Here is a 13,432-nt window from a genome sequence, read left to right as displayed (position 1 = left end):
ATAGAAAACAACTTCCAACCTGTATCCAACAAAAATCCAGGGAGGTGGCTTCAGCAGTGTAGACAGCTATTCACTTTAACCCTCGTCGCCAGTTTTGTGAGTGCCACGAAGAATCCAGCACGAGTTTTAAGGATACAAAGAAATAACATTTATTTACAATAACATATATATATACAACAGCAGCAGCAACTTCGCTTGCTGCTCACTTCTTCCTGGCTGGTTCCAAACTGGCCAGCTTTATTTATACAGGGTGTCTGCTAATGATTTTTCCGCCCCCCTCATTGGGGAAGCTCATACTCCCACAGGATTGTGGGATTGTCATTAGTCCCCAGCCAATGGTAAGCAGGCAGGTTATAACACCCAGCTAATGATTGTTCAGGAATGTGGCTACCTCAGCTGACAGCCATTTTGTGTCCTTTCTGATATTAGTAATTCTTCGGTTACAAAATCACAAGCATTATGTATACACTATCTATTCCTACAAATTGCCTCTTATACAGGCATCTAAGCCAATGAGTACCTTTTGTCTAAAAACCTTCTTTCTCAATCTGACTTCAACTGCTGTTTTGCACAAAGAGCTACTGTCTCAGTAGAAGGCACAGAAAGTAGGGTCAAACATAGTTTTGCAACATAGTTAATTTTCCGGTATACATTGTAAAACACAATTTTTTCCCACAACACCCCTCACAGTCCAAAGATGTGCAGTTCGGTGGATTTGCCATGCTAAATTGCCCCTTAATGTCCAGGGATGCGCAGGTCAGGTACTGGGATTACAGGGATAGGGCGGGGTGGACACTCCTAAATGGGCAGAGTGCTCGTTCGAAGGATCAGTATGGATTTGATGGGCCAAATGGCCTCCTTCTGCACTGTAGGGATTCTATGATTGTATGATGATGCCCTGTATTGAAAATGATGGAGAACAGATTGAGACTGCATTGACACCGAATTGAGAATGGATTAAAAAAAATAATAATTTAGAGTACCCAAATCAATAGTCAACCAAAACCTTTAATCTTCATATTTTTACCACTAACTACTAACATTTTCAAATTTAAAGGGGGAGAACTTGCACTTCTTCACACAAAGGCTATCATGGAAATCTTAAATTGAAAATTTTTGAACCGGGATTGGTAGATTGTTGTGAGGTCGATGTTCTGAGGTTTACGAAACCGGATGGACTGAGTTAAAGTACAGATCAACAATGATCCAGTTGAATGAGGGAAGAAATTTGAGGGGCGGAACGGCCTACAGCTGACACTTTGTTTATACAGCACATTTAAAATAGTGAAACATCGCAGACCCTTTGCATGTGCGTGTTGTCCTGAAATGACAATAAAGAGGGAGTTTGGATTGGTGGCAGAGAATCTATTCAAAGAGGGAGATGGGAAAAGACATAGCGAGCGATTGAGACCGATTTCTCATCATGTCCTCCAATCAGAAACTCCTGATGAGCTGGTGATCATTGTAGACACTTCTCATGGTGTCTCTGAGTAGACAATGTGAGGACGAATGAACGTCATTCTTCCCGTTACATATTATTGCTCTGTTCTTTCCCACAGAAACCGGTTCCAGTGATATCAGCAAACGTACATCAGAATCACAGGTATTGATCACAATTCACATTCAGATATTTCACTTTGAGATCGAAATCGGGCGCACTAACCTCACTTGTATTCATTAGTCTGACTGGATGTATTGAGAACCTAGATAATTGCACACTGTGTGAGACAAATAAATCAATTTTGAATATTACCTTACCCCTTTTACACTCCTCCTCTCTCTTCTGAATTGTCATCATCCATTTGGAGAACGAGTTCCACAGGCAATGCGCTCCTCATAAGTTCATAAGATATAGGAGCAGAATTAGGCCACTCGCCCCTCGAGCTTGCTCTGCCATTCAATAATTGCTGATATTTTTCTCATTCCATTTTCCTGCCTTCTCCCCATAACCCTTGATCCCCTAAATATCAGGCTCATGGAGCCATTGTGAACATTTTTTTACTCATTCATGGAATGTGGGTATTGCTGGCTGACCCAGCATTTATTGTCCATCCCTAATTGTCCCTGAGTGGCTGGTTCGGCCATTTCAGAGGGCATTTTAAGAGTCAACCACATTGCTGTGGGTCTGGAGTCCCATTTAGGCCAGACCAGGTAAGACGGAAGATTTCCTTCCCTAAAGGACACTGGTGAATCAGATTAGTTTTTAGAATAATCGACAATGGTTTTATGGTCATCAATAGACTTTCAATTCCAGATGTTTTTACTGAATTGAAATTCCACCAGCTGCCATGGTGGCATTCAATCCAAGTCCCCAGAGTATGGCCTTGGGTTTCTGGATTACTCGTCCAGTGATAATACCGCTATGCCACCACCTCCCTGCCCGGCCGCCTGGGCATCGAGTGTTGTCAGCAGGCTGTTCAAATGTGGAGTCCATCGTAACCCCCGTGCTATTCAGCAGTAGTTGTTCAATATTTTTAGCAATGGGATCATATTGTTTTACTCGTTCTGACCTGAGTTTGGCTGACAAAGTATAGACAAGGAATGGAAGCTGTGATACTTGTAACTAAGGACTCTGCTTGGCATAATCCTGTGTCCTCAACAGCAAGGTCCTAGTGCCTGGTCTACACTAACGTTGATGATACAGGGAAGGAAGGGAGTAGAGATATGGGAATTCTCTTCACTCTGGAGCTAGGGATGTGTTATATTGCGAGCCGATCGGCAAGGAAATGTTGAAACATAAAAGAGGTTATTAAACTAAGGCAAACCAGATACACTGGACAGCACAACTAATGTACAGGTCTTGCTCCCACAACTCCCAGGCTAACTCTGACCAAAACCCAATTGCCAGAACTGCACTTAAACTCCTGATAAGCTTACGTTCATACGCTGTGTCCCCTTCGGCTCTAAGCCTGTCAAGTTTCACCCCTTAAAGGGATCAAGATACCACATTCCTCCCCCCTTAAATTCCCTTACAGATCCCTATAATACAGAGACAGAAAGACTCTCATTTACAGTTATGTACTTACAAAAAGGTTACAGTAAGGAGCTTAAAACAAAGTTTATAAGGTAAGTCTACCAGGCAACTTCCTAACTCTTATTGAACGTTTCAACTTGGCCACTGGCTATTCCAGATGAGGAACATCTGAGTGTTCAGCAATGGCAGCAGTCTGTAGAGTTCACAACAGGGGCACCAATGACCACAAGAGCTCCCTCAGTGACCCTTGACGAATCCGCTTGAGAAGATCTCCCTTCTAATACCATCACCTCAGTAAGTGGCATATCAGTAACTGGAAATGAGTTCACCTGCCCTTTTCAGGGATGTCAGATTCTCTCCTCCTCAGATGGTCAATGTGCCTTCCAGCCTCACACCCTGTAGATCTATGACATAGGATAGCGGCCCTGTCCCATTAACAACTCGTCCAGGCAACCATTTTGGTCTTCCACCAAAGTTCTGCATGTATACTAAATTGTCTGCTTTAAAATGACCTGTCCTTGGTTATATCATGGTGGCTTTTCTGTGAGACTTATTTGGCCTCCAACCTCCTGACAAATTTGGAAAAATAAGGTTGAACCGGGTCCTGAGACGCCGGCTCGTTAACAACTCAGCCGGGGTCCCCCTAGTGGTGCTATGCGGGGTTGAATTGTATGAGAGAAAGAAGTCCTCCATGCAAAGCAGCATTGGCTTGTTTCTTCATTGATGTTTTGAAAGTTTGGACAACTCTTTCACCCAGCCCGTTTGATGTGGGGTGGTGGGTGGCTGTCCTCACATGTTGGATCCCATTGCATTTCATGAAGAGTAAACATTCTGTGGCTGTGTAGGCAGTACCGTTGTCTGAGAAAATCGCCTAAGGCAGGCCGTGAATTGCAAAAGTTGGCGTAGCCTGTCCATTGTGGCTGTTGCGGTGGATGAACGCATATTCTGGACATCTAGCCACGTCGAGTGGATGTCTATGATGACCAAATGGGACCTGCAAAGTCTATGTGGAGTCTCGTCCACTAACGCCCTGACCACTCCAATGGGTGCAAACTTGTTGGAGACGGAAGGTTGCATTGGAACTAATCGTGTCCTTGTTGATCACCGGCCACCAACTGTAGCTCTTGGCCCGTACCTTCATTCCAGATTGCCTCAGGTGACTACTGGATAATACTTGAAGAAGAGGTTGCCGCCCCGTATTATTCTGCAACCTCACAGGAAGACGCCATCCTCACAAATGATTTTGTCCCTCTGTTGCATATAGGGTCTAATCTTTTCCGACTTCTCAAAATGCCAGCCGTTAAGATCCACTCTCTTGAGGCTTGACAATATAGGGGGGTGAATTCTCTGCTGGCGGATTCTCCGTTCCGCCGGCAGCACACCTCCGCACGTGGGTTTCCTGGCAGGGTGGGGTAGCCACAATTGGGTATCCCATTGGTCAGCAGCAGGAACAGAGAACCCTGCTGCCAGTGCTGGCATGGCGCCGAGGAACACGCTGCTGGGGAGGTGGAGAATTTACCCCAGGGTCTCTGCTGGTCCACGCTTTAATGAGGCCAGATGAATTAGGTAAGGTATCAAGAAGATTTGGAACCTGGACGATCTCCGACAGTAGGAGGTTTGAAAATTGTTTGTGGTAATGAAAACCTGTTCAAAGCATCCACATTTAATATCTGGGTTCCTGATGCAGGCTAAAATGTATACAAATATGCCACCAAGAGCAGCCCATCTTTGCATTGGGGCTGAAGCTATTGGTGGGACAGGCTTACCTTCATGAAAAATGGCAAGTAAACGTATTGAGAATTCTTTTAATGGCATAAATAACAGCCCGACTTTCTTTGTTGATCTGGGAATATTTCCTTTCAGCACCTGACAGTGCTCGGGATGAGAAGGTAACACACCGTTTTGTGTGAGAATACTGCGCCGTTACCGTACGGAGATGCAGCGCAAGTAACAACGATGGCCTTATCTGGGTTGAAATGGATCAGTAAGGTCGACGACTGCAGGGCTTGCTTGACCTGATCAAAATACTTCCTCTGGGCATTCTCCCACTTCCAATACTGGCGCTTATTTAAAAGTTGATGCAGTGATGCCAGGATGGTCATCAAGCTGGGCAGGAAGTGGCCGTAATAATTGACCATCCCTAGAAAGACTTCAATTCTTTCAATTCCCATACCAGCCTCCTTGAACAGGCGGCGGAATGTGGCGACTAGGGGCTTTTCACAGTAACTTCATTGAAACCTACTTGTGACAATAAGCGATTATTATTATTATTATTATTATTATTAATAATAATAATTCTGATGCATTCTTTGGTTCTGGATCTGTTTTGGTTGCATATATCTTACCTTCAAGCCGGTGTAACCCCTCCGCACCAACTCTGAAAATCTAAATATGTGACTTGATCAGCCTGAAACGTGCACTTTTCCCGCTTTAACCAAATACCGGCTCTTTAAACCTCTTAAGGACTTCTTCCAAATTTGCTTTGTGCTCCTCTAATCTTGCCCCTGTCGCTAGGACATCGTCCAGAGACATGACAACATTTGGAATTCCTTGCAATAGGCTCTCCACTGTGTACTTGAATATCACAGACAAGCAATCTTGTATGTTGGAACAGGCCTTTACGGTCAATGATCCCATCCTCCCACCAAACCCCAGACATTAGCCCCCATGTTAACGTAAACAAATGACAAAAGGGAATCAAGAATCACCCATAGTCACCATTAACACATACAATCCCCCTCCCCCCAACCCTCAACCCCCCTAATGTTCGATGTGATCCAATTCTCGAAAGTGCATAATGAATAACGCCCATGAATTGTAGAACCTCTCCATTCTTCCCCTCAGTTCAAATTTGACCTTTTCAAGTATCAAGAATTCCAGCAGGTCCCCCCGCCACGCCAGGGCACAGGGTGGAGAGGTTGATCTCCACCCTAACAGGATCCGCCTTCGGGCAATCAACGAGACGAAGGCTACAACATCTACCTCCGTGCCCGTTTCCAACCCTGGTTGGTCCGACACCCCAAATATGGCCTCACGAGGGCCCGGGTCCAGTTTCACGTGCACCACTTTAGAGATTACCCTAAACACCTCCTTCCAGTCATCCTCCAGCTTTGGACAGGACCAAAACATATGAACATGGTTTGTGGCGTCCCCCCCCCCCAACGCAACGTTCACACACATCTTCTACCCCCTCAAAGAGCCGGCTCATCCTCGCCCTTGTAAGGTGCGCTCTATACACCACCTTCAGCTGTATCAGCCCCAACCTCGCACACGAGGTGGAGACGTTCACCCTCCGGAGCACCTCACACCAGAACCCCTCCTCCATACCCTCCCCCAACCCTTCCTCCCCGTTTGCCTTGATCCCTTCCAACGGCACCTTCTCCTCCTCCAAAATAGCCCCGTAAACCGCTGATACTTCCCCCTTCTCCAGTCCTCCTGCCGTCAGCACCTCCTCCAGCAATGTGGAGGCCGGCTCTACCGGCAAAGTCTCGAACCTGCATGTATCTAAATATTTCCCCCTGCTCCAGCCCACACTTCACTCCCAGCTCCTTCAATCCTGCAAACCGACCCCCAAGAAGCAAATCTTTTAGTGTCCTAATTCCTTTCTCCTCCCAGCTCCGAAAATTCCATCCCACTTCCCTGGCTCAAATCTATGGTTCCCCCGAATTGGCATTTCCCTTGACCCAACCCAAAGTGCTGTCGAAATTGCCTCCAAATTCTCAATGAAGCTGTTACTACCAGACTCCCTGAGTATCTCCCCGGTGCCATCGGCCATGCCACTAGCGCCTTCAATCCCTACCCCCTACCCAAACTTTCCTCCATTCTGACCCATTGGGAGTCAACTCCTCTGACCCAGCTCCGTACCTTCTCCACATTCGCTGCCCAGTAATAATACATCAGGTTCGGTAACTTGGTGTATTTAAGACCACCAGCCAACTTAGCACATAAATCTTTTATCCTAGGTATAGCATATTATCTATTTTAGCCGCCCTGTTCACTGTCATCTTTTAATCACCACAGATTCAGACTGTCCCGTCCAGCTTCACACTGGTGCGATAAGTGGGGCCAATTCTTAAAACTGTACTGGAGTAATTACGTTTCAACTCCACCTCTACTTTTAGATGTAGAGTATATAGTCCTGGCATGAATATATTTTGGTGTTGCTTCCAGCTCTACATAGATCTTTGCAACATACTTTGATCCTGGCCCCGGGTCACCGTTGTGTAGAGTTTGCACATTCTCCCCATGTCTGTGTGGGTCTCACCCCCACAACCCAAAGATGTGCAGGCTAGGTGGATTGACCATGCTAAATTGTCCCATAATTGGAAAAAAAGAAGTGGATACTCTAAATTTAATGCATCCTAACTCTCTCTGGAAGACCTCATGGTATTTTCGGAGAAGCTCCTGGGAAATTCCATCGGTGATACTGAATATTTCTAACTAATTCAATTTTACTTCCATCAGCCAATCATGCCCCATGAGACATGTCCGCTTCCCTTCCACAATGGTTAATGCTAACTGGGCTGTTGGTACAATACTGGTTTTGTTGCCGCCCCCAATATCTTACAGCGCCTCTCCAGTATTGGTGGATAAGGTAGCTGAGTTTTGTGAGGGCCATGAAGAATCCAGCACGAGTTTTAAGGATGCAAAGAAATAACATTTATTTACAATAACATATATACATACAACAGCAGCAGCAACTTCACTTGCTGCTCACTCCTTCCTGCTGGTTCCAAACTGGCCAGCTTTATTTATACAGGGAGTCTGCTAATCATTACTCCGCCCCCCCCCCCCCCCCTCATTGCGGAAGCTCATACACCCACAGGATTGTGGGATTGCCATTAGTCCCCAGCCAATGGTAAGCAGACAGGTTATAACATCCCTCCCCCACAATGTCCAAGGAATCCACCGAAGACCCTGGCGAAGGAGGGCGTCGGACTCATTTTGCCGCAGGCCGGACACCATTTGCACGAGGCGCTGGATCGGGCGGCGTGTAACGAGACGGAGACCGGCGCTTCCGTGATGAACGGCATAACGGTTGTACATCCACGGCCCATGGGCCCGAGGATTCCCCCTCTGATGTGTCCTGTGTCTCCATCTCCGAGTCAGAGTCTGCTGCCTCCGTCATCTCGGCGTCTCTATCTCCACGCGGTTCTGTAACGACCTGCGCAGGCTTTGAGTGAGGCACCAGAGGAAGATTGTGAGGACTATTTTCCATTGTCTCTGGTCTCTGCGGCTGTAGAAATGAGCTCCGGGGGCGGGGAATCTTTGGAAGTGATAGTCTTCTGGACCGAACGTGGTCTACATGTTTGCGCTGGAGACGACCCTGGGCTTGCACCTGGTAAGATATAGGGTCCGTTTGGCGAAAGATAACGCCAGGGACCCACTGGGCACCACCAGCAAAATTCCGAACGAACACTGGGTCACCGGGCACAAACTGCCGAATTGGCCGATGCCGAGACAATCCCTGTCCCTGCCGTTCTTGTGTGCGGCGTACTTTTGCGCCAATGTCTGGGAAAACCACGCTAAGGCGGGTGCGAAGTCTCCGGCCCATTAGGAGTTCTGCGGGAGCTACCCCAGTCACCGCATGGCGGATGGTCCTATACGAAAACAAAAAGCGAGCCAGTCTTGTGTCCATTGACCCGGAAGACTGCTTCTTTAGGCCTCGTTTGAATGTCTGCCCTCCGTGAACCCATTTGAAGCTGGGTGGTAAGGGGCAGTGCGGATATGTCATTTGCCGTTCACCTTCATGAACCACGCAAACTCCTCACTGGTGAATGGAGTGCCGTTATCCGTGACCAGCACATCGGGGAGGCCATGCGTACTAAAAGACAAACGCATCTTCTCAATTGTTGCGCAGTACGTTATGCCTAGCATCTTATGCACCTCGAGCCATTTAGACTGGGCGTCGATTAATAGAAGGAACATGGATCCTTGAAAAGGGCCTGCGAAATCCGCATGCAAGCGTGCCCAAGGTCGCCCTGGCCATTCCCAGTGATGTGGGGTCGCGGCCGGCGGAAGCTTCTGATGCTCCTGGTAAATGGAGCAGTTTTGGGCCACCTTCTCAATGTCGGTGTCGAGGCCTGGTCACCAGACATAATTCCGGGCCAACATTTTCATTTTGGTCACGCCCGGATGCCCATTGTACAAGTCTCTTAGTATCAACTCCTGCCCTTTTTCCGGTACAATCACACGCATCCCCCACAAGAGGATGCCGTTTTCCAGGCTGAATTCTGACAGCTTTGAGGAAAATGCCCGCAACTCGCCTGGGAGCTGTTTATGCTGCCCACCATACAGGACTATGTGCCGAACCTTTGACAGGACTGGCTCCGTCTGGGTCCACTCACGGATCTGTGATGCCGTGACAGGCAAGGTGTCCATAAAATTTAGGGTTGCAACCACCTCACCGGTCGTGGGGGTCGACATGGGGCCGGTCGATAAAGGCAATCAGCTCAGTGCGTCGGCATTCGCTATCTGCGTACCTGGTTTGTGCTCCAGAGAATACTCGTATGCAGCAAGCAACAAAGCCCAGCGCTGGATCCGTGCAGAAGCAATGGGCGGTATTGGCTTATTCCCTCTGATAAGTCCCAGCAGGGGCTTATGATCAGTCACGATAGTGAAGTGGTGGCCATACACGTACTGGTGGAAACATTTCATCACAGAAGACCACTGCCAGGCCCTCCTTCTCGATCTGCGCGTACTTTTCTTTCCGCTGCAGTCAATGTGCGGGAGGCGAAAGCTAACGGCAGCTCGGCCCCGTTCACCATCTTGTGGGACAGGACGGCCCCAATACCTTACGGGGATGCATCACATGTGACAAGCAAAGGCTTTCCAGGATCATAGTGGGTTAGTAACCCAGACAACGACAATTGTTGTTTTACCCGCCGGAAAGCGGTTTCTTGCGGCTGACCCCAAACCCAGGTGTGATTTTTGTTGAGCAGAAGGTGCAAGGGGGCCAGCGTAATTGCCAGATTGGGGAGGAACTTCCCGTAATAGTTTACGAGGCCGAGAAAACCAGGGAGACCGCGGACTCAGTCCCGACCGACTATACCACATTAGTTCCACGCCGTCAGGCACTCGGTTGGTTGGGAGCGGAGTATCGCTGGGAGGGCCTCTGGCAATGGCCCCCCAGCCGAGCGGCGTAATTCACAGATGAGTGATTCTCTGGGGACTGGAGAATCGCCGGAGCGGAGCCGGGCCCGATTTGGTCAGGAACTTTGATTCTCTGCTCCCGCGCCAAACGCGATTTCGGCGCGGGGCTGCGGAGAATTCAGCCCCTAAGCTTTGTGACTGACGGTCACTTTTCTTCTTTTCAGGCTCTGCTGCTCCCTCGCTTCAGGAACTTCCAGTGGCTGCACTTCCTCCATAACTGGTTCACCTTGGTCTGCATGCTTTGCAATTCGAGAGCGTTTTGCTCAGCACTTCAGTTGCCTAAGCCAACTCAACTGCCTTGTCCAAGAATATTTTGGTTTTCACCAGCAGCTCCTTCTGAATATTTATGTTGTTGATCCTGCTGTCCAACCAGTCATGCAACACATCGCTGAGAGAGCTACCAAATTCATAATATTCAGACATTTGCCCTAGTCTGGATGGAAAAGCAGATACCATTTCACCCGGATCTCTGACGGCAGTATGAAACTTGTACCCCTACATAATGATGGAGGGTCAGAAGTTATAATGGTCCCTCACTAACTGCACCAATTGATCAAAGGATTTGGAGTTTGAGCCTCCGGAGATGTTAAAGGTCGCACATGGTTGTAAGGTGGTGGGCCGTAAACAGTAATATTGGGGGGATTCTCCGACCTGCCAGCCCCGTTTTCTGGCATAACGCTCCCTCGCTGACGGTGGGATTCTCCGTTCCTGCAGCCGGCCAATGGTGTTTCCCATTATGGGCCACCCTACACCGTTGGGAAACATGGGGACGTGGGTGCGCTGGCGGTGGGCCGGAGGATCACACCGATGGGAAATCCTGCAGATTATTTTTTGATTCTCTTCTGCCGTTATTTAATTGGCAGTGAAAATGTTTCAAAGCCTTTCAACATATTGGCCCCAACTTTCGCCTTCCGGATCAAATGGATTAATGTTTCAAACAATTGCATCAATTTTCGACTGCTGAGGACTTTTTATCTTTTAGTATTCTGAGAGGCCCCTCCCTCAACATCCAAAATTTCAATGATTTCCTTCGTCTGGCTTATTTTACACTTGTCATCAATGTTATATTACGAGGCGGTCAACGAGGCATTGTTGAAACACAAAAGAGGTTTATTGAACTAAGGCGAACCATATACACTGGACAGCACAACTAATACACAGGTCTTGTTCCCACAACATCCAGGTTAACTCTGACCAAGCCCCAATGGCCAGAATCACGTCTAATCTCCTGATAGGCTTACATTCGCACACTGTGTCCCCATAGGCTCTGAGCCTGTCCTGTAGCCCGTGACGTATCACCCTTAAAAGGGTCACACTACCACAGGATGGAAACAAATAAGCTTCCATAAGCTAATATGCAGGTGTGCGTTTGTGCATAAAACTTGTCAGCTATGGCTCAGTGATAACACTGTTGTTCAAGCCCCACTCCAGAGTGAAAAATCTAGGCTGACATTCCTGTGCAGCGCTGAGAGAGTGCTGTCAGAGGTCCCAGAAAAGATGTTAAAACAAAGAACCATCTGCCCTCTCGGGTGGACAGAAAAGGTCCCACAGCATTGTATTGAAGAAGAGCGGGGAGTTCTCCCCAGTGTCTGGGGCAATATTTATCATTCTACCAACATCATTAAAACTGAATGCCTAGTCTTTTTTACTTTGGTGTTTGTGGCATTTTGCTGTTGAACATTTTGTTATTGTAGTGACGACACTTCAAAATGGCTTCATTGACTATAAAGAAATTTGAGACATTCTGAAGTTGTGAAAGGTGTTGGATAAATGTAACTCATTATTTTAATATGTGCACAAAGCAAATGACACCCCAGTGTTAACCAATGATTCAGATTTCCTATTCGGTTCAATAAAACATCTCCTCGTACCAAACCCTCGTGTGAGATCCTCATTTCCAGATCCTCCCATTAACTCACTCCTCCACAATTGGGAAAACATTCCCTAATCATATAGCTTTGTCCACACAATTATACATGTTTAGGAAATAGTAATTAATTTTGAAAACTTAGAGTAATTTCATAATTCAGAATTTCTAAATACAGCTGCTCCCGAACAGCAAATATCTGATTTTGTCTCTGCACCCATTGCCCTGATTCAAAATCTTGTCCTGGTTTCCAAGTGAAAGCCATGATATAATCAGAGATCTATTATATGTTGCTATGTTTCATACCTCAGAGGTATGCAGAGATGATACACTCCGGGTGAAGGAGAAGTTTTATTGAATGTTTGAAAATGTCTTCCTTCCTGCAGCTTACTTACAGTTCAGTTTCTTTTTCAACGTAACCACACCCAGGTTTAACTAATCACACACAGCATACTGATCTCTGACGCACGCAATCAAATACTGAACAAATGAAGGCCACATGTGGTACCCCTTACTCATGTGCAAAGTAAGATGACTCTAAAATGCCTCTTTTGTGAGAGATTTGGGAGAAAGTGTCCAGCAAAGAGCTACCTGTCGGCTGAGAATTTTCACACACAACAAAAGAGTACTAATATTGTGTGAAGTTACTCTCTGAAAGAAACCTGAGGGTAGTTGTAATGCATGCAGAATGATTCCTCTGTATTTTTGACCCACATCTTGGCCCTTGCCCTTCTAGGATTTAATTGGCCAGCTTGTTGACATGCCATCGATGAAAGGCACCACAGACCAGAGGTTAGCAGCATCGCCCAGGTCTACCACTCGCAGAAGCTCAGTAAGTGTATTACCAATTGTAAGTTTGCAGCCAATTCTCCATGTGCAGCCAAATAGAACAGATGGCCTTGTAGAGATCGTAAATTAACTAAATATAAACTCCAATGACCACAATTTAATGATGACCTGGGGGTACGTTGAACCTTTCTGGATTTGGGCAGGACCAGGGTTTACATCAAAATTAGCATTAATAATCGGCAACTTCTACAGGCAGCTTGGGGTAGATTCTCAGATGGAGCAAATAAGACAAAAACTCTAGAATCATTCAAGATGCTACAATGAGATCCTGGAAAGACAAATTAAGTGGGGCTGAATGGCCTCCCCATCTGCAACTATCTGTAAACTGGTCAATGGTTTGATACAACAGATATGAAGTGAGCAATGTGTTGTGTGAAATGGATGAGAGCAAGTTTTATTTTAAGTGAAGTTAGAAAGAAAAGCACAATGTGTTTGTGGGCAGGCTCATCGCCAACTCATCAACTGAAGTGTATCAAACACATCCTTCTCTCCCAGAAATGTTAAATGGACAAACTCTGTACCTCCAAAGATCAAAAAGCAGCCTAATATATACACACATATATATACATAATGTATATCTAGAAATATAT

At 46.7% G+C, this 13,432-nt stretch overlaps 1 protein-coding gene across 7 annotated transcripts in view; it reads left to right on the top strand.

Annotated features, from left to right (window-relative positions):
* Positions 1-13,432, top strand: part of LOC140395077 (uncharacterized) — a 659,825-nt gene that overhangs the window by 58,402 nt on the left and 587,991 nt on the right. For all 7 annotated transcript variants that reach the window (XM_072482474.1, XM_072482512.1, XM_072482492.1 and 4 more), the window contains exons 12-13: positions 1,560-1,603; positions 12,730-12,825. In XM_072482474.1, the coding sequence (XP_072338575.1) occupies positions 1,560-1,603; positions 12,730-12,825 (140 nt within the window). The remainder of the gene's footprint in view (positions 1-1,559; positions 1,604-12,729; positions 12,826-13,432) is intronic.

This window comes from Scyliorhinus torazame, chromosome 2, assembly GCF_047496885.1.
Source record: "Scyliorhinus torazame isolate Kashiwa2021f chromosome 2, sScyTor2.1, whole genome shotgun sequence".
In the NCBI taxonomy this organism is placed as follows: Eukaryota; Metazoa; Chordata; class Chondrichthyes; order Carcharhiniformes; family Scyliorhinidae; genus Scyliorhinus; species Scyliorhinus torazame.
Note: the sequence above shows the minus strand (reverse complement) of the source record. Positions and strands in the feature narration are given on the sequence as shown.